The 27009-nt window shown below is 48.1% G+C and overlaps 1 protein-coding gene across 2 annotated transcripts in view; it reads right to left on the bottom strand.

Moving 5' to 3' along the window:
- The window catches only part of ar (androgen receptor), a 487117-nt gene that overhangs the window by 250973 nt on the left and 209135 nt on the right, over nt 1-27009 (bottom strand). For both annotated transcript variants that reach the window (XM_038774355.1, XM_038774356.1), the window contains exon 2: nt 24100-24251. In XM_038774355.1, coding sequence (XP_038630283.1) covers nt 24100-24251 — 152 coding nt within the window. The remainder of the gene's footprint in view (nt 1-24099; nt 24252-27009) is intronic.

Consider the following 27009-nt stretch of genomic DNA (forward strand, 5'->3'; position numbering starts at 1 on the left):
TTCAGAGTCTGAAAAATATCAGTGGAAAACATTCAGTGCAAATCTCGAAATGGGATGCACACGGGGGCATTAATACCTTGGGGGTTTGCCACTGTTGAGTATAAAGCACTACCCAAGGACGGCAACCTCACCCACCTACCCCACCAATTCTCCTTACCACCTTTTTACTACCTTCGGTAAAAAAACACCCTTCCCACTCTCATCTAACTTCCACTGCCAACATATTATGGCAGTGGAGGCAATTTACAGTCCTGATGCGGTCGTTAATTGGCCACTTCAGGATCTGAAATGTGCGATAGAGAGCATCCTATCTGGCTGCATCACAGCCTGGTATGGCAACTGCTCGGTCCAAGACCGCAAGAAACTGCAGAGTGTGATGAACTCAGCCCAACGCATCACACAAACTTGCCACCCACACACTGATTCTGTATACACCTCCCGCTGCCTCAGGAAGGTAGACAGCATTATCAGAGATCCCTCCCACTCAGGCATTGCCTTGTTCCAAAATTTTCCATCAGGCAGAAGGTACAGAATTCTGAAGATCCACATATCCAGACATAGGAACAGCTTCTTCCCCACAGCTACAAGACTCCTCAACAACTCCCCCTCGGACTGATCTGTTCCCTGTAAGAACACTATTCACGACACCCTATGCTGTTCTTGCTCATGTGTTTGCTTTGTTTGGCCCCTTGTTCCGTACCGTAACCAATCACTGTCGATGTGCTATTTGTCAATGTTCTCTGTTGATTATTCTTTTGTCTACTATGTACATACTTTATACGTTCCCTCAGCCGCAGAAAAATACTTTTCACTGTACTTCGATACATGTGACAATAAATCAAATCAAAATCAAGAGGCGCATTGTCTTATGAACCACATAGATAGCCTCCTTCCTATTCTTGAGACTGGGTCAAGGTGGAAAGGGAGCTGGTGAGCAACCATCAGTCATATTTTATGCATGCCCCCAAGCCCACTGCCAAAAACATATTTGGTGGGGTCCATGAAATCAAGCTCTCGGTCACGCTTGTGGAGGGAGGAATCGTCCACAGGGTGGCTTGTGATCACAGTTGAGGCCTGGAATGCAGTACCTTAAAGCATGTCTGGAGAGCAGGGTACTAAATTGGAAAAATACAAGTTCAATCTGATTTTTATTGACCTGAGAAGGTGGCGGTGAGCTGCCTTTTTGAACTACTGCAGCCCCCGTGTTGTATGTATACCCACAGTGCTGTCAGGGAGGATTTTGATCCAGTGACAGTGAAAGAACAGCAATATATTTCCAGGTCAGGATGGTGAGTGCCTTGTATTGGGAATGTGTTGGTGGTGATGTTCCCATGTGTCTGCTACCCTTGTCCATCCAGATGATTTACTGTTGAAGGAGCTTTGGTGAGTTCCTACAGTGCATCTGGTAGATGGTACACACATTTGCCATTGTTTGGCAGTAGTGCACAGAGTGAATGGTTGTGGATAGGGTGGCAATCATGCAGGCTTCTTTATTCTGGATGATGCTCTTGGAGTTGCACATATCGAGGCAAGTACAAGTGGAGAGTGTTCCATTATATCACTGACTTGTGCTTTGTAGATGATGGACAAGCTTTGGGGAATCAGGAGGCGAGTTACTCTCCATCGAATTCCGAGCCCCTTACATGATCTTGTAGCCACAGTATTTATATGGCTTGTCCAGTTCAGTTTCTGGTCAATGGTCACCCCCAGGATGTTAATAGTCAAGAAATCAATGATGGTATTGCCCATTGAATGTCAAAGGTCAATGGTTAAGAATCCCTCTTATTTGGAAATGATCATTGCCTGCCACTTGTGTGGTGTGAATGTTACTTGCCCCTTGTCAGTCCAAGCCCGGATATTGTCCAAATCTTGCTACATTGGAACGTAAACTTCTTCAGTATCAGTGGAGTTGTGAATGGCGATGAGCATTGTGTAATCACAACAAACGTCCCCACTTTTAACCTTACAATGGAAGAAAGGCCATTGATGAAGTAGTTGAAGATTGTTGAATCTAGGACACTAGCCTGAGGAACTCCGGCAATGATGTCCCAGAACTGAGATGATTGTCCTCTGACAACCACAACCATTGTTCTTTGTGGGAGGTAAGACATCAACCGGTGAGAAGCACATCCACAAAGATAATGTTCGACTTGGTAGGGCTATGGAGAGAAAAGCTCTGGAGCTAATTAAGATGTTGGGTGAGAGCTGAAACTGCTTTATTTATCTTTGTGCTCTTTGCAGTTGCCACATAAGGCACACAGAAGAACCTCTTCAGAACTATAAATTCAATATTTTGGAGCACAATTATGTAATGTTTTGATTATTGTAAGCACATGTTGATATTAAAATAACATTGTTAACTTAAAAGCTGAAAAGACTCTGAAATCTATATTCTATATTATTTCTGGTCCATAAAATAAATTATTGTTGCAGCCAAATATGCCAAATATTTCCAATAGAAGACTGACGGTGGAATTTTTCACTCTGGAGTCAAAGTATGGTGGTGGGCAGGAAAGTATGTGCTTTTCCCGCCGTCAAGCATGGTGAATCTCCACACCAGATAGCCTGCTTTTCACTTCATTATGTATGAATAAATGAGTAGCCCATCCTATCTCATGACGGAGCTTGCTGTAATTTGTCCAACCTGTCGTTCTCATTGGCTCATATTTCCAGTTGCCATATTTAAATGGCACCCAAGCACACATTCACTTTCTGCAGCTCAGGACTTGTGGCGCACACCAGAAATTCCGGACAAGAGACAAGACCTGTGTCCTAGCGTTCAGCGATAAGTCACTAGCAGGACGCCCAAGGCAATCGAGGATCTGCGGGAGATACTGTATGCGAGACGGTGGTTCACCAACCTCACCATCAAGGCTTGGGAGCAGGTTACCAGCATGGTTAGCATCTACACTCCTCAGAAGAGGTCAGCTATCCAGTGCAGGAAGAAGGATGAATGATTTCAACCACTTCACCAGTTAAGTCAATCTGCTCCTCAATTTCACCTCACACTCTCATAAGGCATTTACGGGAGAGGTGGTGGCAAGGTGGTATTGTCGCTGGACTAGTAATCCAGAGACCCAGGGTAATGCTTTGGTGACGCAGGTTCGAATCCCACCACGGCAGGTTAAAAATTCAACATATCTAGAAATAAAGGTCTAATGACCACAAAACCATTGTTGCTTATCGTAAAAACACATCTGGTGCAAATGACCTTCAGAGAAGGAAATTTGCAGTCCTTACCTGGTCTGGCCTACATGTCATTCCAGACTCATAGCAATGTGGTTGACTCTAAAGTGCCACCTGAAATGGCCTAGCAAGGTACTCAGTCTTCTTAAAACTCAATTAAAACATGAAGAAGGAAACCGGACCGACCACCCGGCATCGACCCGGGCACCGGAAATTACAACGACAATCCCAGCCCTGTCGTCCTGCAAAGTCCTCCTTACTAAAATGTTCCAAAGTTGGGAGCAACAGCTTGAATTTGTCATACTCACAGAATCATAGCTTACAGACAATGTCCTAGACACCACTATCACTATTCCTAGGAATGTCCTGTCCCACCGGCAAGACAGACCCAGCAGAAGTGGCAGCACAGTGGTATACAGTCGGGAGGGACTGGTCCTGGCAGTCCTCAACATTGACTCTGGATCTCATGGCTGCAGCTTAAACATGGGCAAGGAAACCTCCTGCTCATTATCACGTACCGTCAACCATCAGCTGATGAATTAGTACTCCTCCATTTGGAGGAAGCACTGAGGGTTGCTCTGGGTGAGGAACTTCAATGTCCATCACCAAGAGTGGCTTGGTAGTACCACCACAGACCGAGCTGGCTTAGTCCTAAAGGACATAGCTGCAAGACTGGGACTGCAACAGATGGTGAAGGAACCTGCAAGAGGGAAGAACAAAAGGGAAGAACACACTTGACCTTATTCTCACTAACCTGTTCTCTGCGTACGCATCTGCCCATGACAGTGTCGGTAGAAGTGACCACCTTACAGTTCTCGTGAAGACAAAGTCCAGTCTTCACATTGAGGATACCCTCCATCATGTTGTGTGGCACTAAATGAGATAGACTTCAAACAAATCTAGCAACTCAAGACTGAGCATTCCCGTATCAGCCTCCCCGAACACGCGCCGGAATGTGGCGACTAGGGGCTTTTCACAGTAACTTCATTTGTAGCCTACTTGTGACAATAAGCGATTTTCATTTTTTTCATTTCATGATGCGCTGTAGGCCATCAGCAGCAGCAGAATTGTACTCAACCACAATCTGCAACCTCATGGGCCAGCATATTCCCACTCTACCATTACCACCAGGTCAGGGGATCAGCTCTGATTCAATGAAGAGTGCAGGAGGTAGTGTCCCAGGCCCAAACAACTTCAGCTGCTTCATTAATGACCTCCCTTCCACCATAAGGTTAGAACTGGGAATGTTCACAGATAACGGCACAGCATTTAGCACCATTCACGGCTTTTCAGATAATGAAGCAGCTGTGCCCAAATGCTGCAACACCTGAACAATATCTAGGCTTTAACTGACAAATGGCAAGTAATCTTTGCGCCACCCAAGTGCCAGGCAATGACCATCATCTACAAAAAAGAATCTAACCATCGCCCCATGACATTCAATAGCATTACCATCACTGAATCCCCCACAATCAACATCCTGGGGGTTACCATTTATCAGAAACCGAACTAGACTAGCCATATTAATACTGTGTCTACCAAAGCAGGTCAAAGACTGGGAATTCTATTTGAGTAACTCACCTCCTGACCCCCCCAAAGCCTGTCCACCATCTACAAGGCACAAGTTAGGAATGTAATGGAGTACTCCCCACTTGCCTGGATCAGTGCAGCTCCAATAACACTCAAGAAGTTCAACACCATCCAGGACAAGGCAGCCCACTTGATTACTACCCCTTCCACAAACATTCAATCCCTCCACTACGGACGAACTGTGACAGCCGTGTGTACCATCTCAAGATGCATTTCAGGAACTCGCCAAGGTTCCTTAGGCAGCAACTTCCAAACTTATGACCACTGTCATCTAGAAGGACAAGAGAAACAGATACCTTGGAACCCCACGACCTGGTGGTTCCCGTCTAAGTCACTCACTACTGCAACTGGGAAACTGTCGCTGGGGTAAAATCCTAGAACTCACTCCCTAACAGCACTGTCAGTGTTCCTACACCTCAGGGATTGCAATGGTTCAAAAAGGCAACTCACCGCAACCTTCTGAAGGGCAACTAAGGATGGGCAATAAATGCTGGCTGAACCAGCAACAACTCATCCCTTAAATGAATAAAAAAATGGCTGTGTAAATGAATAAAACACTATCAGTGCAAGAGACCTCACCACTGATTCTCTCACACAGTGTTCTTCAAAGTCGGGGGCGCGACCCGCGGGTGGGTCGCGGGAGGGTCGCGGAGCCGTTGTCCGAGGCGCTTCCGATCGCGCAAATCCCCGCGCAGCAGCCAGCTTTTCATAACGCCGGCTGCAAGCGGCCGTGAACATGTTAAAAAAAAATTTTGCCCGCGTTGCGCATGCACGCACGATAATCGGGCACGCATGCGCAGTGCGGCTGCTATTTTTTTAAACGGTTGCAGCTTTTTGTTTTACAAGTTCTGTAGTGGTTTTTATTCATTTATTTTATTCATTTAATTTTTATTTTTTTCATTTATTTTATTCATTTTGGTTTTTTTTACAAATTCGGGGGGGGGGGGTTTATTCATTTTTTTTTACATGTTCGGGGGGATTTTATTCATTTTTTTCAGTTATTTTACTCATTTTTTTTTCCACAAGTTCGGGGGGAATTTTATTTGATAAAATTTTACAGAAAAAAAATTCAGAACTTTGGACAGATGGAGACTCCATTCTTTCCGACACCAGAAGGCTTCACCTTCATTCAACAGGTTCCATTGGAGGAGTGTGTGCGACGGCCAAAGGGACCCAAAACTATTTCCTCCATTTTTGTCAGCAGCAAACAAGGTAAGAGAAAATGTTGGGTCGCGCAGGTCGGCCGGCGTGGGTCGCAAAGGTCGGCCGGCGTGGGTCGCAAAGGTTGACAGGGTTGGGTCCTGAAGGTTGGCCGGTTGGTAAAAATGGGTCCCCGGGAAAAAAGTTTGAAGAACACTGCACTCACACACACTTTGACAACATCACCTTTTGTCACATCCTGCACAAGTTGTGTAATCAGCTCTTAGACAGGTCCACTCAGCGCACACAGCAGGGAAACATGCTTATCATATGGTTTGCCATCTGTCCTGCTCAGTCTGTCCGTGTGCCTTTATCCAGGAAAACATCGCCCTCAACAACAGGGAGGGATCCCAGACAGGAGTGGGGCATGAGGAGCTCGAGGTACTCACCCCTTTGATAAATTGTCGGCAGAGCTGGCTGGTGGGGACAGGGACTGTTCTTGCGCTGAAGGTGATATCAGCGTTTCCCAACCAGCCAGTGAGCCCCATACACTAATCTTTTTTTTAATATAAATTTAGATTACCCAATTATTTTTTCTATTAAGGGGCAATTTAGCGTGGCCAATCCACCTACTCTGCACATTTTTGGGTTGTGGGGGCGAAACCCATGCAGACACGGGGAGAATGTGCAAACTCCACACGGACAGCGACCCAGAGCCGGGATCGAACCTGGGACCTCAGCGCCGTGAGGCGGTTGTGCTAACCACTAGGCCACCGTGCTGCCCTCCCATACACTAATCTTCACCCAGCCACCAAAACTGAGACTGTTCTTTAATGTGGGTGACTTTCCAGCCAATCACTAATTATCTTCTCTCTCTATTACAGACATCAGCACAAAAAGGCGGAGGCAGACCGCGAGCCAGCTTATCAGCCCCAAGGCCAACTCAGATGGCGGATCGTGAGAATCCACTAGATGTAGAGCCATCACTGATGTAGAGACACACAGCTCATTGAGACCTAGTTTTGCAGCAGGCTCCGGGTCACTGTCTGGTAAGCACAGCACAGATTCGGGTCCACAGCAGGAGGAGGCAGTGACCTGCATTGCATTGCTATCACCATGATTGGGATGCATCAATACCTGTGTGAGAGGACGATGGGGCACCTTGATCTTCCTCCAGCAGCCCTTCATCTCAAGGAGTCAGAAAGGGATCCTCGGGTACTAAGACACATGAGATGAGGCGCTGAGGGCGGCCCTGGAGCCCGAGAGGGAAGGAGTAGACCAAGACGTATGAATTTGGGGGTGGTTAAAGGAGCACATGAGGGGAGATAAGTTAAAGGTAATCCTGGGGCAGTGCGCAGCATGTCGATGGGACAGAAAGTAAAGGCAATCCTGTGTGCACCATGCAGATGGGACCAGAAAGTAAAGACAAATTGGGGCTGTGTGCAACAGGCAGATAGAATCAGAAAGCAAAAGCAGTTCTGGGGTGATACGCCCCATGTATTTGGTACCAAAAGCAAAAGCAACAGCAACGCTAGGGTTGTGTGCATCATGCTGGGTTATGGGGATAGGGTGGAGGTGTGGACCTTGGGTGGGGTGCTCTTTCCAAGAACCGGTGCAGACTCGATGGGCCGAATGGCCTCCTTCGGCACTGTAAATTCTATGTAATCTATGTAATGAGAAAAGGCCTAGCACCCTCAACCTTTCCTCGTAAGACCTACTCTCCATTCCAGGCAACATCCTGGTAAATCTCCTTTGCAACTTTTCCAAAGCTTCCACATCCTTCTTAAAATGAGGCGAACAGAACTGCACACAGTACTCCAAATGTGGCCTTACCAAGGTTTTGTACAGTTGCATTATCACCTCACGGCTCTTAAATACAATCCCTCCGGTAATGAACGCAAGCACACCATAGGCCTTCTTCACAGCTCCATCCACTTGAGTGGCAACTTTCAAAGATCTATGAACATAGACCCCAAGATCTCTCTGCTCCTCCACATTGCCAAGAACCCTACCGTTAACCCTGTATTCCGCATTCATATTTGTCCTTTCAAAGTGGACAACCTCACACTTGTCAGGGTTAAACTCCATCTGCCACTTCTCAGCCCAGTTCTGCATCCTATCTATGTCTCTTTGCAGCTGCAAACAGCCCTCTTCATTATCCACAACTCCACCAATCTTCGTATCGTCTGCAAATTTACTGACCCACCCTTCAACTCCCTCATCCAAGTCATTAATGAAAATCACAAACAGCAGAGGACCCAGAACTGATATCTGCGGTACACCACTGGTAACTGGGCTCCAGGGGAATATTTGCCATCCACCACCACTCTCTGACGTCTATCGGTTAGCCAGTTTGTTATCCAACTGGCCAACTTCCCCACTGTCCCATGCCTCCTTACTTTCTGCATAAGCCTACCTTGGGGGACCTTATCAAATGCCTTACTAAAATCCCACTGCTTTACCTTCATCCACGTGCTTGATCACCTCCTCAAATAATTCAATACGTTTTATGAGGCAAGGCCAACCCCTCACAAATCCGTGCTGACTATCCCTAATCAAGCAGTGTAGCCATCTGGGATTGCCACATCCAGAATACAAAATGGATGATTGCAATGACTGTAGGGAAATATGGACAATGTTAGGAAAGCAAGCAGGCACAGAGCCTGTATGCGTATTGAGAAGGCAACTCCCAGACAAGACTGAAACTATAGGTCAATTAACATATTAATGGCCCATCTCCGGGAACAAAGGAAAGACACTCAAGCAACCGATCTAGCTCCAGACACCCCGGCTCCAGTTCCCCAAACCGAAAGCATAAACAAAGCAAGGCCAACGGCCACCTAGGACACGCCCAGCCATTAGGGCACCGACCCTATTATTGGTCATGATCAATACGAGTGATCAAGATACGGCCCAATTAATTGGGGACAAGTTCAAGGCCCGCCCAAAAGCGCGCGAAGCCCCTTCGGGTATAAGAAGGCCCCGAGGGAGAATCGCTCTCTTGGACTCGGCTCTCGAAGCAGAGACCTGTCCACCAGCTGTACCAGAAGCAAGTAAGTCCAAGGTCAACGCTCGTTACCAGATGGATGACTTTAGCTGTTCTCCTGTCACCTCTTCGAACCCAACAGCCTCAGATCCGAACAACGGGAATTGTTCCTCTGACTGAGTGGGCACCCGAAGTTAAGTATAGGCATTAGCGTTAGAGATAGTTTAGTTTGTGGTATTTTGTGCATGAGTAGATATTACTGTGTGTGTAAATAAATAGTATTGACTTTGAGCTAACTGGTGCATTGGTTATTTGATCAGTATTCGGGTATGAAACTTGTGGCGGTATCGAAAGATACCTGGCGACTCTAGAGCAAACATAATTAGGATTAAGGAAGGCAACCATATTGATTGCCATATTTATAACCAGATAAATATAGCAACAGTAGTGTCTTTCCAGATGCTCAGAAATCCTATCCCTCAGTACCCTTTCCATTACTTTGCTTGCCACCGAAGTAAGACTAACTGGCCTGTAATTCCCAGGGTAATCCCTATTCCCTTTTTTGAACAGGGGCATGACATTCGCCACTCCCCAATCCTCTGGTACCACCCCTGTTGACAGTGAGGACGAAAAGATCATTGCCAATGGCTCTGCAATTTCATCTCTTGCTTCCCATAGAATCCTTGGATATATCCCGTCAGGCCCGGGGGACTTGTCTATCCTCAAATTTTTCAAAATGCCCAACACATCTTCCTTCCGAACAAGCATCTTCTTGAGCTTACCAGTCTGTTTTACACTGTCATCTCCAACAATATGGCCCCTCTCATTCGTAAATACTGAAGAAAAGTACTCGTTCAAGACCTCTCCTATCTCTTCAGACTCAATACTCAATCTCCCGCTACTGTCCTGGATCGGACCTACCCTCGCTCAATTAGTTCTCATATTTCTCACATAAGTGAAAAGGCCTTGAGGTTTTCCTTGATCCTACCCGCCAAAGATTTTTAATGCCCTCTCTTAGCTCTCCTAATCCCTTTCTTCAGTTCCCTCCTGGCTATCTTGTATCACTCCAGCGCCCTGTCTGAACCTTGTTTCGTCAGCCTTACATAAGTATCCTTCTTCCTCTTAACCAGACATTCAACCTCTCTTGTCAACCATGGTTCCCTCACTCGACCATCTCTTCCCGGCCTGACAGGGACATACATGTCAAGGATACGTCGTATCTGTTCCTTGAACAAGTTCCACATTTCAATTGTGTCCTTCCCTGACAGCCTATGTTCCCAACTTATGCACTTCAGTTCTTGTCTGACAGCATCGTATTTACCCTTCCCCCAATTGTAAACCTTGCCCTGTTGCACGCACCTATCCTTCTCCATTACTAAAGTGAAAGTCACAGAATTGTGGTCACTATCTCCAAAATGGTCCCCCACTAACAAATCTATCACTTGCCCTGATCTTTACCAAGTACCAAATCCAATCTGGCCTCCCCTCTGGTCGGACAATCTACATACTGTGTTAGAAAAGCTTCCTGGACACACTGCACAAACACCAGCCCATCCAAACCATTTGATCTACAGAGTTTCCACTCAATATTTGGGTAGTTGAAGTCACCCATGACTACTACCCTGTGACTTCTGAACCTTTCCAAAATCTGTTTCCCAATCTGTTCCTCCACATCTCTGCTGCTATTGGGCGGCCTATTGGAGGGCCTAACTCCCAACAAGGTGACTGCTCCTTTCCTATTTCTGTCTTCAACACATACTACCTCAGTAGGCAGATCTTCCTCACAGGTTAAGACAAGAGGAGAAATTAAAGAGTGAAGATGATATTGAAGTGCAATTATCAGAAATGATTTTTGATCAGATGGTTGAAAAAGAACAAGATCAGGTGGAGGATGAGGCGGATATTTTTAGTTCAGGAAAATTCGCGGAGTTACAACAAAAAGATGTAGAAATAAAACAGATGTATCAGAAAGCATAAACGGAAGAGGAATCTGCGTGTATACCAGAGTGTTATTACCGTAAAAGTGATGTATTTATGAGGAAATGGAGACATTTACATATGCAGGCGGATGAAAAGTGGGCAGAAGTTCATCAAGTAGTATTACCGGTAAGGTATAGAAAGGAGGTATTGCGAGTTGCACATGAGGTACCAGTGCGAGGTCATTTGGGAATAAGGAAAACTCAAGCTAAAATACAAAACATTTTTATTGGCCTGGACTACATAAAGATGTAGTTAAATTTTGTCAATCATGTCACACATGTCAAGTGATAGGGAAACCTCAAGCATTGATAAAACTAGCAACCTTAATACACATTCCAGCATTTGAGGAACCTTTACAAGGGTCCTAATTGATTGCGGAGGACGCTTCCTAAAACAAAAAGTGGCAAATCAATATCTTTTGACGGGCGTGAAGGGCCGGCCGCTCGGAGAATCGCTGTGAAAAACGGCGAGCGGCGATTTTTCCGAGCCAGGGGGAAGAATCGCGGGGGGCGCAAGGGGGACGTAAAAAATGTCGGGGGGCCCTCCCGCGATTCTCCCAGGCCACGTGGGGAGTGGAGAATCGCGCCCGTTTTTAAGTCGTATGGATGTTAAAAAGGAAAGCTGGTTTACTTAGTGCTGTAGTCTTTGGGGGTTGAATTTGAATTAATAGTTGCTGAGATGTTCACTGTATGTTTTAAAAAGGTTAACTTGAGTTCATAGAATAAACATTGTTTTGCTTTAACAAAAACTTTTCTATTTCTGCTGTACCACACCTGTAGAGTGGGCCTTGTGCTCTCCATACCACAATCTAGTAAAAATTGTGGGTCAGATGAACTCCATGATACACTTTGTGGTTCTCTAAACCCTGGCCCATAACAGCAGAGAGCAAAAGGAGGGTGTGAGTGGTAAGGGCTAGAGGGTTGTTTTCTGTTTTATTGTAATTGGGATGAAGATCCAGAACACTGAGGCAGGCCTCTTAAACAACTTGTATCACACCTCTGCATGGTTTCCGGGGGCGGTTGGCCAATCTCCAATTAGCACCCCTCCCCCCCAAAATGAAAATCTCATCTTTGCAGACACTTTCTCCTGAGGCAAGCACACCAAACCAGGATTGTCATCACCTGCCTCTCAGATGAAAATCCAGCCCCAAGTTAACTCTGGCTTGAGCACTCTACATGGTTAATAGGTGGAGACAAAATCTTGGGTATCGTTTGTGAGAAGACCAATTAAGCAGATTCAGACATTTTAGCTCTAGTACGCTGTGTTCTTGCAGAGTTCCTCTGTAGATTCCAAGTATGACATTTGCTTCTGTCTATTCATTTTTCAGTGTGACAACAATTTTCATTAGACAATGTGTGATTGACAGGACGTGCACACATGCAGAAAGCTTTCTTTACTGATGTTTCGAAACATCTTTTATAAAGTAGACTGGCAGCTTTGCTTAATTTTAAAGAAAGGTGGGTGCCATCAGCATAAAAAAGTGTTTTTTCCATGTTGTTGATATATTATGAAATATTTAGGATGGATTCAAAATGGTGAAATAATGGGAGCTAAATTGGACGTTTCCAAAAATGGGAGTAGAAATTGCGATGCGTGATTCTCCCATGCCCATTGATGGAAATGCGCTTTGTGACCAGTTCACTGCATGCTTGAGAAAGTAACTCAAATTTGTAACTTCAAAAGACCACTTAATATTACTCCCAACCTCTTAAAGAAAAGGTGCATTATGACTGGAGCATATGGTGGAATTCAGGCAAGAAGTAAATCTGACCTGGGAAACAAGAAAGGAATGGTACAACACAGAAAAGTGCAATTCTAAGGTTTTTGAATGCTGCACGGAAGGTTTGAGCAATCATAGTAGAAAAGAGGAGAGGTTTCCTGTCTCCACAATTGGAGACACTCCAATAACGTGCTCAAAAAAGCAGTGATTGCAGATAACTGTGGAGAATAATGACAAGTCCAAAGTGCTGTCGACAGGAACAAACATTTCCCCTTGGTAAATGTGTCAATGACTTGGTGGATGTGTCAATGATTTAAGGGAAGGGGCAAGAGGTTTAGAGGGGATGTGGGGAAAAATCATTTTATCCAGAGGATGGTGGGAGTTGCAAGAAACTCTGCATATGGTCTGTTCTGTCACATTTTATCTGACAGCATAGCTTCTGTGGTGAACATGTTTTGCAGGTGTACTTGCAGTGCACATTAAAGCCATGAGCCATGTTAGCAGCGGCAGTTCTTTTTTGGGTCTCAAATACATCTGACACGGCAAACCAATGCAGACTAATGGCATTGTAATTGTTGATAGGGCTTTGATCTTACATGATTCACTTCCCATAAATCCACACAAGTTGGATGCTGAGGAAGTGAAATTGCTAGCAGTTCAAATATATGACAGAGTACATATTCAGTGCTACAAAGTTGTGTGGCAAGTCAATAGTGCCATGCACGATGGGGAAGTCGGCAATCTCAGTGAAACAACTTTGCCTGTTTTTCTCCTGCAAGACCAGCAAGAAAAAATTAATTGGTAATTAACTGTCAATGAATGGAGGGCCCTCTCTCATGCAACAATAGACCACAAACTGCCACAGTCACCTTAATAATAAGTACAAATGTGGTTCTTGCCATTCTGAGGTAGCTGTTATAGTTGTACCTGGTGGCAGCAAGTACATCCTCAGAGAATTACATGATTCACTTCCCATAAATTTATAACTAACATTTATAATCGTGTGTGCGTGGGTTTCCTCCGGGTGCCCCGGTTTCCTCCCACAGTCCAAAGATGTGCGGGTTAGGTGGATTGGCCATGCTAAATTGCCCGTAGTGTCCTAAAAAGTAAGGTTAAGGGGGGGGTTGTTGGGTTACGGGTATAGGGCGGATACGTGGGTCTGAGTAGGGTGATCATGGCTCGGCACAACATCGAGGGCCGAAGGGCCTGTTCTGTGCTGTACTGTTCTATGTTCTATAGGGAGTTGGTCCCTGAACATCCTGTAGAGCATGGCATCTTTCCGAGAGTCCTTCCCCCGCTCCTTTATTGTTCCGTGTAGCTATCGCTCATTCTACTAGTCATGATTGCTAGTCCATCTATGTTTTAGAGCAACTAGTTTGTGCAGATATCAGGAAGCCCGCAAAATATGAGCACCTGGCACACCATTCACTGGAAACGTTTGCAGCAAGAACTACAGAAAAGCACTAAACAACTGTAGAATTGTAGCAACAGACAGAAGATATCAACCAGCACTAACCTGTAAGCTGTAGATGATCCCTTTAAATAGTGCTGTGGGAGAGTGAGGGGCAGTCTTTCCTGCTGCTTTAAATATTCAGCTGTGTGAGGTTAAGAGAAGCTGTCGGCTGGAATGTTCAGTTCCAAAATGGCATCACTGGCACCAAATCAACATTGCACGCTGCTGAATGTTATGATCTGCTTACTCAGCACACATTTGGTGGACACTAGTGTTGACACAGGGGCAGGACTAGTGGAGTTCTACAACAGCAAAACTGGTGCTGCACCTGGCCCAATTCACAGACCTTAAGGGGCTAGCACCGGCGCCACATGGAACACGATCGATTCCAATGAGAAACAGTGCCGCATTCACCAGATTCGGGCTTGACACTCAGTAGGCTGACAAGCTGCAGCCGCATATACACACTGTACTAACCACACACACACATCCCAGCAAACAAGACGATAGGAAGAGGAGTGGCACCAAGGTTTACGGATGCTGAACTGGAGACGCTACAGGACGCCGTGGAGGAGATGTGGGCAACCCTGTCACCCGGGGTGGGAAAGAGGCTGCCAGCCACTGCCTTTCGTCGGACTTGGACGCAGGTGGCAGAGGTCGTCAGATGGGTGGCATGGTGGCACAGTGGTTAGCACTGCTGCTCACAGCTCCAGGGTCCCAGGTTCAATTCCGGCCTCAGGTGACTGTCTGTGTGGAGTTTGCACTTTTCTCCCCGTGTCTGTGTGGGTTTCCTCCGTGTGCTCCGGTTTCCTCCCACAGTCCAAAGATGTGCAGGTTAGGTGGAGTGGCCACGTTAAATTGCCCCTTAGTTAGATTGGGTTACTGAGATAGGATGGGCTTAAGCCTGGGCTTAAGTAGGGTGCACTTTCCAAGAGCCTCAGCTTGGGTCGCTGTCTGTGCGGAGTCTGCAGGTTCTCCCCGTGTCTCCAAGTGCTCCGGTTTTCTCGTACAGTCCAAAGATGTGCAGGTTAGGTGGATTGGCCATGCCATATTGACCCTAGTGTCCAAAAAGATTAGATGGGTTTACTGGGTTACGGGGATGGGGTGGGCTGAAGTAGGGTGCTCTTTCCAAGGGCCGGTGCAGATACGATGGGCCGAATGGCCTCCTTCTGCACTGTCAGTTCTATGAGGCAGGCCCTTCTGGGTGTCCTCTGCCTCTGACCCCAACCAAAGCCACAACTCCAGTGTCAACCAGCGATGATGATGACACCAACACATATGGGATTCATCGCCCTGCATACGTGACACGCTGGAGCTGGAGTCCGGGGAAGACTCCAACTTTCCCGTTGCAGGTGTCACCAGCGCCATCTATCTTCCCAGAAACACTCACTTTGGTTGGGCACTTTAGTGAAGAAGCTCCTGAGACACAATCTGGTGCGCACCACATACATGCTCCGGTAGGTCAGGTGGAGGTAGGAACTCCCGAGGGGGTGGACAGTCGGCGGGCGGGCGGATCCGAGGGACTAGCTGCCGTCCAGACATATTTTGGGCTTCTGGAACAGGTGGCCCTTTTGACTGGGGAGATGCAGTTGAAGAGCCAGGGACTGCATGAGGGGTTGTCGGCAAGCATCCAGATTTTGCAGCTGCAGTTGGAAAGTCCAACTGCGTGCAGGAGCAGGAGGTGGTGCAGATCATGCGTGCTATGCAGGGTAATATCGCAAGGGTGGCCGGGGATACCTTGTGCAGGCAGTGACCGAGGCCCAGGACAGGACTGCCCTATCACAGGCAGCCAGGTACCAGAGCCAACTGGACATTTCAGAGGCGCTCCAGAATGTGGCCAAGTCACAGCGGGCCATGGCTGAGTGCAATGGCTGCATTGGCCAGGAGCTGGCGACGTGGCATAGACCCAGAGCGAGGTAACCCGATCACAGAGGGAGATGGCGCAGTCACTGGCTGATGTGGCACACACCCAGAAGATGGTGGCACAGTCACTGGGTGATTTACATAGAATTTACAGTGCAGAAGGAGGCCATTCGGCCCATCGAGTCTGCACCGGCTCTTGGAAAGAGCATCCTACCCAAGGGCAACACCTCCACCCTATCCCCATAACCCAGTAACCCCACCCAACACTAAGGGCAATTTAGCATGGCCAATCTACCTAACTTGCACATCTTTGGACTGTGGGAGGAAACTGGAGCACCCGGAGGAAACCCACGTATACACGGGGAGGATGTGCAGACTCCGCACAGACAGTGACCCAAGCCGGAATCGAACCTGGGACCCTGGAGCTGTGAAGCGATTGTGCTATCCACAATGCTACCGTGATGTGGCGCAGTCCTAGAGAAAGGTGGTCCGCTGCCTGTGCTTCATGGCCGCAAGCATGGAGACCCTGGTCAAGACGAGACCCCCATCCGATGGAGTAGCCTGGGGGCCAAAAAGCACCCCCGAGGGAGGAGGAGGCGATGGGGCCCATGCCTGTGACTCCCGCAGGGGAGGTGCCGAAACACGCAGCACCTCGGACTCTCCCGCCCAAATCCTTGGCGCATCACATGGTCAGCAGGCAGAACAGGGCGGCCGGCACCATGCCATCTAGGTCACCCACCCGAGCAGCAGCCGGTCCCATCCCGGCCCGGTCGCCCCAAATGACGGCTGCCAAAGGGGACCCAGGTCACAGGTCGGGAATCGCAGCAGGCCGCCTCCACTCCTGATGTACCACCTGGGGATTAACCTAGGAGTAGCTTTCGCGTCTGCAAGGCCAGAAATGTAGACACCATTAAATTTAGCACGGGTGCATGGTACAGTATTGCATTAGGGGCTAGGGCAGAAACCTGTATACATTTGTTCACATTGAACACCTGTGCACAATGTTGCAACCTACATCGGTGCTCTTGTCAGAATGATATGAGAGCATGATGGGTGGGCCGCAGAGGGTGCTCAGGAGGAGGGATGGATGTTGTGTGTGGGCTTGGCCCAGGGACCGCAATTCAGCCAGCGTTCACCACTCCGGTGTCCCACCCCTATTTCCCCCCCATTCCCACCTCCGCCACCCCAGGGATTCGATGGGACCATGTGATGGAATGGCCAGCTCGCATGCAGGAATCGCCCAAGTGGGCGGTGGAAGGTGCTATTGTGGGCAGGAGCCAGACGTTGCCAAATGGTGTGGAGCACATCCCAGATCGGGTTGTCAACATTCTCCATCCCATGGGTCAGACTAGTTGTAACTGCTAATCCAGGTCCCAGACCCGATAGTGAGGCAGGTAGGAGTCACTGAGGGGATTGCAATCGGGAAGGCTCGATCACACCCCTGGATGCGGCATTGGCGTCATTGCAGCCGGTCTCCAGCCTGTCGGTAGCTCTCGATAGGCGACATCAGCCATGACCGTAGCAGATAATCCCTGTCGCCCAGGAGCCAACTGTACAGCTGGCGATGCGCCTCAAAGAGGTCAGGAACCATCAAGTGTGCCAGGACGAAGGTGTCATTCACACTGCCCGGGTATCTTGAACCGACATGCATAATGTGCATCTGATGGTCACAAACCAGCTGTACGTTTATTGAGTGGAACCCTTTTCATAGAAACATAGAAAGAATAAGCAGGATAGAGGCCATTCGGCCCTTCGAGCCTGCTCTCCCATTCATTATGTCCATGGCTGCTCATCAAGTTCAAAACCCTGATCTCGCTTTCCCTCCATATCCCTTTAGCCCCAGATGCTACATCTAATTCCTTCTTGACACTACACAGAGTTTTGGCCTCAACTGCTTTCTGTGGTAGTGAATTCCACAGATTCACCACTCTCTAGGTGAAGAAATTTCTCCTCTTCTCAGTCCTAAAAGGTCACTCCTTATCGTCAAACTATGACCTCTAGTTCTGGACACCCCCACCATCAGGAACATTCTTTCTCAATCTACCCTGTCTAATCCTGTCAGAATTTCAGTTTGTGAAGACCGGTCATCTGCAGGTGCTCGAGGACAACATGCATCCCGTCGATCACTGCCTGGACTTGGTGCATCTCGGCGATGGCGCGAACCCCATTCCCCAGGCATCCTGGTTTGCTCGATCCATATTGAAATGGATGTATTGTGCCGAATAGGCATTTAAGGCCTTCGTGACAGCACGGATACATCTGTGCACCGAGCTCTGTGAGATTCGGGACAGGTCCCCACTCAGCGCCTGGAAGTACCCCTTGGCGTGGAGTTTCAGAGCAATCGTCACCTTGACGGCCACCGGGAGTGGCCTGCTGGGCGGCCGGCTCTGCATCCTCACCAGCTACCCCCTGTTCTGCTGGGGCAGGCTCCACTACTGCAGCATCCTCCTCCTCAAGCAGCTCGAGCTCATACAGCCGCAGTGCATCCCCCAGGGCTGCGGCGACTAGGAGAAAGGCCACCATTGCTGGCTGAATTCAAATATCCATTATCTTCAGGTGGTGAAAGGCCAACATGTAAGCATGGTGTGGCCCCTGTACCCAACCTGGTCCAACTGACTACTATGAGATCCCGGTTTACACTGAGGAACCTGCCCCTGCATGCCCCTTCCTGCCACCCCTTCCTCCATCTCCGCACCCCGGGCCCTGTCGGTGCCCGGCACCGTGGGGGCCTCTAACCTGCGGGAAGTGCACCCAACTCCAGCTCCTCAGAGACCGTGTTAGGGAACTGGAGCTGGAGCTGGATGAACTTCGGATCATCCGGGAGGCAGAGGGGGTTATCGAGAAGAGTTACAGGGAGGTAGCCACACCCAAAGTACTGAACATGAGTAGCTGGGTTACAGTCAGGGAAAGGAAAACTAACAGGCAGACAGTGCAGGGATCCCTTGTGGCCGTTCCCCTTCAAAACAAGTATACCGTTTTGGATCCTGTTGGGGGGGGATGACCTACCGGGGGAAGGCCCTAGCGGCCAGGTCTCTGGCACTGAGTCTGGCTCTGGGGCTCAGAAGGGAAGGGGGGTGCATAAAAAACCAATAGTAATAGGAGATTCGATGGTTAGGGCAATAGATAGGAGATTCTGTGGTCGCGAGCGAGACTCCCGGAAGGTATGTTGCCTCCCGGGTGCCAGAGCCAGGGATGTCTCGGATCGTGTCTTCAGGATCCTGAAGGGTGAGGGTGAGCAGCCAGAAGTCGTGGTACACATTGGTACCAACGACGTAGGTAGGGCAAGGGGTGTGGAGGTAATAAACAGGTTTAGGGAGTTAGGCTGGAAGTTAAAGGCCAGGACAGACAGAGTTGTCATCTCTGGTTTGTTGCCAGTGCCACGTGATAGCGAGGCTAGGAATAGGGAGAGAGGCTAGGAATAGGGGGGAGGTTTTCTAGTAGTCTTCGGGAGGGTTTAAACTAATTTGGCAGGGGAATGGGAACCGGATTTGTAGTCTAGCAACTAAGGAAGCCGATATTCAGGACGCCAAAGCACGATGTGATACAGTGGGGAAGGTAACACTGACAAAGGAGAGTACTTTCAGGCAAGGAGATCGGTTGAAGTGTGTATACTTCAATGCAAAAAGCATCAGGAATAAGGTGGGTGAACTTAAGGCATGGATCGGTACTTGGGACTACGATGTGGTGGCCATCACGGAAACTTGGATAGAAGAGGGGCAGAAATGGTTGTTGGAGGTCCCTGGTTATAGATGTTTCAACAAGATTAGGGAGGATGGTAAAAGAGGTGGTGGGGAGGGGTGGCATTGTTAATTAGAGATAGTATAACAGCTGCAAAAAGGCAGTTCGAGGGGGATCTGCCTACTGAGGTAATATGGGTTGAAGTCAGAAATAGGAAAGGAGCAGTCACCTTGTTGGAAGTTTTCTATAGGCCCCCCAATAGCAGTAGAGATGTGGAGGAACAGATTCGGAAACTGATTTGGAAAGGTGCAGAAGTCACAGGGTAGTAGTCATGGGTGACTTCAACTTCCCAAACATTGAGTGGAAACTCTTTAGATCAAATCGTTTGGATGGGATAGTGTTTGTGCAGTGTGTCCAGGAAGCTTTTCTAACACAGTATGTAGATTGTCCGACCAGAGGGGAGGCCATATTGGATTTGGTACTTGGTAATGAACCAGGGCAGGTGATAGATTTGTAGTCAGGGAGCATTTTGGAGGTAGTGACCACGATTCTGTGACTTTCACTTTAGTAATGAAGAAGGATAGGTGCGTGCAACAGGGCAAGGTTTACAATTGGGGGAAGGGTAAATACAATGCTGTCAGACAAGAATTGAAGTGCATAAGTTGGGAACATAGGCTGTCAGGGAAGGACACAAGTGAAATGTGGAACTTGTTCAAGGAACAGGTACTGCGTGTTTTTGATATGTATGTCCCTGTCAGGCAGGGAAGAGATGGTCGAGTGAGGGAACCATGGTTGACAAGAGAGGTTGACTGTCTTGTTAAGAGGAAGAAGGAGACTTATGTAAGGCTGACGAAACAAGGTTCAGACAGGGCGCTGGAGGGATACAAGACAGCCAGGAGGGAACTGAAGAAAGGGATTAGGAGAGCTAAGAGAGGGCATGAAAAATCTTTGGCGGGTAGGATCAAGGAAAACCCCAAGGCCGTTTACACATATGTGAGAAATATGAGAATGACTAGAGCGAGGGTAGGTCCGATCAAGGACAGTAGCGGGTGATTGTGTATTGAGTCTGAAGAGATAGGAGAGGTCTTGAACAAGTATTTTTCTTCAGTATTTACAAACGAGAGGGGCATATTGTTGGAGAGGACAGTGTGAAACAGACTGGTAAGCTCGAGGAGATACTTGTTAGGAAGGAAGATGCGTGGGGCATTTTGAAAAATTTGAGGATAGACAAGTCCCCCGGGCCTGACGGGATATATCCAAGGATTCTATGGGAAGCAAGAAATGAAATTGCAGAGCCGTTGGCAATGATCTTTTCGTCCTCGCTGTCAACAGGGGTGGTACCAGAGGATTGGAGAGTGGCGAATGTCATGCCCCTGTTCAAAAAAGGGAATAGGGATAACCCTGGGAATTACAGGCCAGTTAGTCTTACTTCGGTGGTTGGCAAAGTAATGGAAAGGGTACTGAGGGATAGGATTTCTGAGTATCTGGAAAGGCACTGCTAGATTAGGGATAGTCAGCACGGATTTGTGAGGGGTAGGTCTTGCCTTACAAGTCTTATTGACTTCTTTGAGGAGGTGACCAAGCATGTGGATGAAGGTAAAGCAGTGGATGTAGTGTACATGGATTTTAGTAAGGCATTTACATAGATAGAACAGTACAGCACAGAACAGGCCCTTCGGCCCTCAATGTTGTGCCGAGCCATGATCACCCTACTCAAACCCACGTATCCACCCTATACCCGTAACCCAACAACCCCCCCCCCCCCCCCCCCCATTAACCTTACTTTTTTTAGGACACTACGGGCAATTTAGCATGGCCAATCCACCTAACCCGCACATCTTTGGACTGTGGGAGGAAACCGGAGCACCCGGAGGAAACCCACGCACACAGGGGGAGGACGTGCAGACTCCACACAGACAGTGACCCAGCCGGGAATCGAACCTGGGACCCTGGAGCTGTGAAGCATTTATGCTAACCACCATGCTACCCTGCTGCCCCTAAATTTGATAAGGTTCCCCATGGTAGGCTTATGCAGAAAGTAAGGAGGCATGGGACAGTGGGAAAATTGGCCAGTTGGATAACGAACTGGCTAACCGATAGAAGACAGAGAGTGGTGATGGATGGCAAATATTCAGCCTGGAGCCCAGTTACCAGTGGCGTACCGCAGGGATCAGTTCTGGGTCCTCTGCTGTTTGTGATTTTCATTAACGACTTGGATGAGGGAGTTGAAGGGTGGGTCAGTAGATTTGCAGATGATACGAAGATTGGTGGAGTTGTGGATAGTGAGGAGGGCTGTTGTTGGCTTCAAAGAGACATAGATAGGATGCAGAGCTGGGCTGAGAAGTGGCAGATGGAGTTTAACCCTGACAAGTGTGAGGTTGTCCATTTTGGAAGGACAAATAGGAATGCAGAATACAGGGTTAACAGTAGGGTTCTTGGCAATGTAGAGGAGCAGAGAGATCTTGGGGTCTATGTTCATAGATCTTTGAAAGTTGCCACTCAAGTGGATAGAGCTGTGAAGAAGGCCTATGGTGTGCTAGCATTCATTAGCAGAGGGATTGAATTTAAGAGCCGTGAGGTGATGATGCAGCTGTACAAAACCTTGGTCAGGCCACATTTGGAGTACTGTGTACAGTTCTCGTCACCTCATTTTAGGAAGGATGTGGAAGCTTTGGAAAAGGATCAAAGGAGATTTACCAGGATGTTGCCTGGAATGGAGAGTAGGTCTTACGAGGAAAGGTTGAGGGTGCTAGGCCTTTTCTCATTAGAACGGAGAAGGATGAGAGGCGACTTGATAGGTTTATAAGATGATCAGGGGAATGGATAGAGTAGACAGTCAGAGACTTTTCCCCCGGGTAGAACAAACCATTACAAGGGGACATAAATTTAAGGTAAATGGTGGAAGATATAGGGAGGATGTCAGAGGTAGGTTCTTTACCCAGAGAGTAGTGGGGGCATGGAATGCACTGCCTGTGGAAGTAGTTGAATCGGAAATGTTAGGGACCTTCAAGTGGCTATTGGATAGGTACATGGATTATGGTAGAATAATGGAGTGTAGATTAATTTCTTTTTAAGGGCAGCACGGTAGCATTGTGGATAGCACAATTGCTTCACAGCTCCAGGGTCCCAAGTTCGATTTCGACTTGGGTCACTGTCTGTGTGGAGTCTGCACATCCTCCCCGTGTGTGCGTGGGTTTCCTCCGGGTGCTCCGGTTTCCTCCCACAGTCCAAAGATGTGCAGGTTGGGTGGATTGGCCATGATAAATTGCCCTTAGTGTCCAAAATTCTATGATTAACCTAGGACAAAAGTTCGGCACAACATCGTGGGCCGAAGGGCCTGTTCTGTGTTGTATTTCTCTATACCTAACCCTGGCACCCATCCCTGCTGCAAGGGGTACCGTCGGCTGGCACTGCCCTTGTCAGGGTATGCTACTGGACCCAGTCCGGCGCCCTTCCGTAGGGGCTACTGTGGACATTGCCCTTGGGTGGGCTGCCTGATACCTTGCTGGTGGGTGGCGGCAGGTTCGGGGGGTTGAAGGGATGGGGGCACCCATACGGCTAGTGTCACTTTGCAGACCCACGGGCCAAGGTGACTGGTTAGTGGGGTACGCAGCAAGATACTGCCTTGCAGGCAGCGGCAGTGGCGATCCGTGCCTGGACACCCCGGTCCCGTGGGGGATCACCCCAATCCATCCCCTGGTCACTGTCACCGCGCTCTTCCCCCCCTCTCTCTCTCTCCCCCCCCCCCACCACGGTTGCACCTCTGCACGTCCTATCTCCACTATCTCTCTCTCCCTCCCTCCCATCAACCACAGTGCCTGTTTCACGATTTTTAAAAGCACAAGGTGAACCTCGTCATCGGGAATTCCCCCGGCGGAAGAGGAGGGCGCAGAGAATACTGGATCAGGCCCGCTAATGATATGTAAACCGTATTTATTGTACGTTCAGAGTAGAACACATTGATGCCGCTGTCAAATCACCGGAGAATTGCGATTTGGCGTGAACCTGGCCATGATTTTGGCGTCAAGATCAATTCTCTGTCCAATCACCTTTCCCGATTTTGGCATCAGCCAACGGAGAATCCCTCCCTTCATGCCATTTTGGTCCTGCAACGGCACCCATGGCAGCCAAGTAACAGGTGCCTAATCACCTTAAATTATAATGAGATAATTTTCATTATGAGCAGCAGAAAATAAAATGGATAGGATTCCACAGTCAGTTTCAATGATGCACATACACATAAAAAATTAAGGAGTTACAGAGTTATGAAACTTAATTACATCAAATTAACATTAACCATTCTGTGAACACCAATATGTATGTAAACAGTCATCATCGACCTGAAATGCAAACATCTCTACAAATTCTGCCTGACCTGCTGAGTACTTCCAGCGTTTTCTCTTTTTATTTGAAATTTTCAGGGTCTGCAATAATTTGTTTTTGTACCAATCTGGATAATCCGAGTTACCACTATCAAATAAGGATATAAATAACTTGGTGTACCTTCAGCTGCTCTCTTGAAGAATACTTTGCAACTACCACAGGTGAGTGCTCCATAATGACATCCTGATGCCTCATCTCCACAAATGAGACAGGTTTTCTGAGGTTGAAAAAAGTAGTCCATTTGGAGACCGAGATTCCTTGTATTATCCAATCTTAGGGGAAAACAAAGAACATATAAATTTAGGAGTGGCTACTATAAAAAATTATAAAGTTCTGTCAGAACAAGTAAGGATGATCAGAAATGTTGTTTTATACTGACTAAATGTCAAGCTCAACTTTCCTAGATTTCTTTGATTTTTATTTAACCAGTGATTGCATTCTGATTTTATCTATTAAATCACAATACCAGCAGCCTTGAAAATAATCACTTAAACAAAAACTCCACATTTGTGAGGAATTTAAAAGACAAGAATTTGGAAATTTAAAACCATTTTTCTGGATATAATATTCAGTGTAAAGCATTATTTCAATTAATGTGAAATTATGGTATCATTGGTTGCTGATGACGCCGAAGTCTATCTAACTGCTACCTCTTTTGACCCTCGCACTATCTCTGAATTATTGGACTGCTTTTCCAATGTCAAACATTAGATGAGTTGAAATTTCCCCCAATTGGACCAAAGTCTACGGTCCCAGCCACAAACTCCATTCCTTAGCCATTGATTCCATCCCTCGCGCTGGCAAAGGTCTGATGCTGAACTAGACTGCCCACAACCCTGGAACCATATTTGATCTTGGATGAGTTGTGATCACATATCCGTACCATCACGAATACCACCTATTTCCACCTTCATAACATGCCTTTTTACCTCTCCACTTGATTATTCCTGGCTCACCGCCTACATTTTGTTGTCAGTAGTCTTGCAGTCATTAAAATTATACTCGCACCAAATCAACTTAAGTATTAACTCTGTGCTTGTTGACTTGCTTTAGCTGCCAGTTGAGCAATATCTCAAAAAAAATGCATTTTTGTTTTCAAATCTTTTCATAGACTCACCCTATCTTGGGCGGGATTCTCAGAGCCACCGCATCAAAATCGTGCTCGCGCGGGGGCAGAGAATGGGGCATCAGACCCGCGATCGGGTCCGATGCCTTCCCGCGATTCTCCGCGGACCGGAGAATCACCACCAGTCGCGCACGGTCGACGCCATTGAAAGAGGCCCCGCGGCAATTCTTACCCAGTGCGCAGCTGTCCTGGTGGGGCAGGGGGATCCGTGACTGGAGGGGGTGGGGGCCTCCAGGACAGCCAGCCTAGCGATCGGGGGCCACCGATCGGCAGGCGCACGCGATCTGGGGGGAGGGGGGGGCCTATATTGTTGGGGCCGGCTTGCTGTGTGGGTCAGCCATGTTTCGCGGGGCCGCCACGCGCATGTGCGGAACCGTGGCCGGAAGTGCAGGGCCCAATATCGGCAGCCAGAGCTGCGTGGACTACTCCGGGGCCCTGCACACCCCCTTCAAAACGGAGAATTACTCTGGACTTTCTAGAAAATAGTCCAGAGTGATTCACGCCAATTTTCAGAGAATTCTGCCTGATCGTGGGTCTGAACCATGGGTCTGGCCCCACGCCAAGTGCGATTTCGGCGCTGAGGCTAAGAGAATCTCACCCACCATCTCTGAAATCTCCTCCAGTCCTACAATTCTCCCAAGATATCTGTGCTCCTCCAATTCTGGCCTCTTGAGAATCCGCAATTAATAATAATCTTTATTGCCACAGTAAGAAGTCTTACAACACCAGGTTAAAGTCCAAAGTTTCAAACACTAGCTTTTGGAGCACTGCTCTTTCCTCAGGTGAAGAAGGAGGAAGGAGCCTGAGGAAGGAGCACTGCTCTGGAAGCTAGTGTTTGAAACAAACATGTTGGACTTTAACCTGGTGTTGTAAGACTTCTTACTGTGCTCACCCCAGTCCAACGCCGGCATCTTCACATCACTTTATTGCCACAAGTAGGCTTACATTAACCGTGCAATGAAGTTACTGTGAAAAGCCCCTAGATGGCACATTCCGGTGTCTGCTCGGGTACACAGAGGGAGAATTCAGAATTTCCAAATTACCTCAGAGCACGTCTTTCGGGATTTGTGAGAGGAAACTGGAGCACCCGGAGGAAACCCACGCAGACAGAGGGAGAACGTGCGGACTCCACACAGACAGTGACCCAAGCCGGGAATCGAACGTGGAACCCCAGCGCTGTGAAGCAATAATACTAACCTCTGTGCTACCGTGCCTCCCTATATTCACTTGACCACTTGGAACTACGCTTTTAGCTGCCTAAGTTCTGAAATTCACTCCCTGAACTTATTTTTCCTCTTTTAAGAAACTCCTCAAATCCTACCTGTGATGGAGATTTTGGTCATCTGCCTTTATGTGTCTAGTTTTGTTTTACAGTGCTCCTGTGAAGTGTCTTGGAATTATATAATAAAAGCATATTTAAATAAAAGGAACAGTAGTTATTGTCTACTCATCAAAGAAATCCAATTAATGTCTGACATGGGGCTTGATTTTCTGTTTTTGGGACTATGTCCCCACGCCATCATAAAAACTGACCTTTCACACCAGAAAAACTGGCGTGAAAATATCACTTATTCATAGCCCTGCAGGGGGCTAGCAGGGACCCGTCGGGAAACTCGCAGATTTAGCTACAGATACGGGTCCACGCACTTCTAGGTCGGAGGCCGGGCATGCGCACGGCGGCAGCCTCCAGCGGCCGCGCCGTGCTCCATGGCGGATTCAAACCGCGGAGCTGGACCTCCCAAATAGTGTCCCCGATCAGCCGTGCGCCCGACCCCTGCCGCCCGCCCAAAAATACGCCGGGCCCGTATGAGGCTCCCACTGCCTTCCAATCGGCCCACCCATGACCATGGCGGTCGCGGACTGAGTCCGCAGCCGCCATGCGAGTATCCCGGACAGCAGGGCCA

The sequence above is a fragment of the Scyliorhinus canicula genome, chromosome 17, assembly GCF_902713615.1.
Source record: "Scyliorhinus canicula chromosome 17, sScyCan1.1, whole genome shotgun sequence".
NCBI classification, from domain to species: domain Eukaryota; kingdom Metazoa; phylum Chordata; class Chondrichthyes; order Carcharhiniformes; family Scyliorhinidae; genus Scyliorhinus; species Scyliorhinus canicula.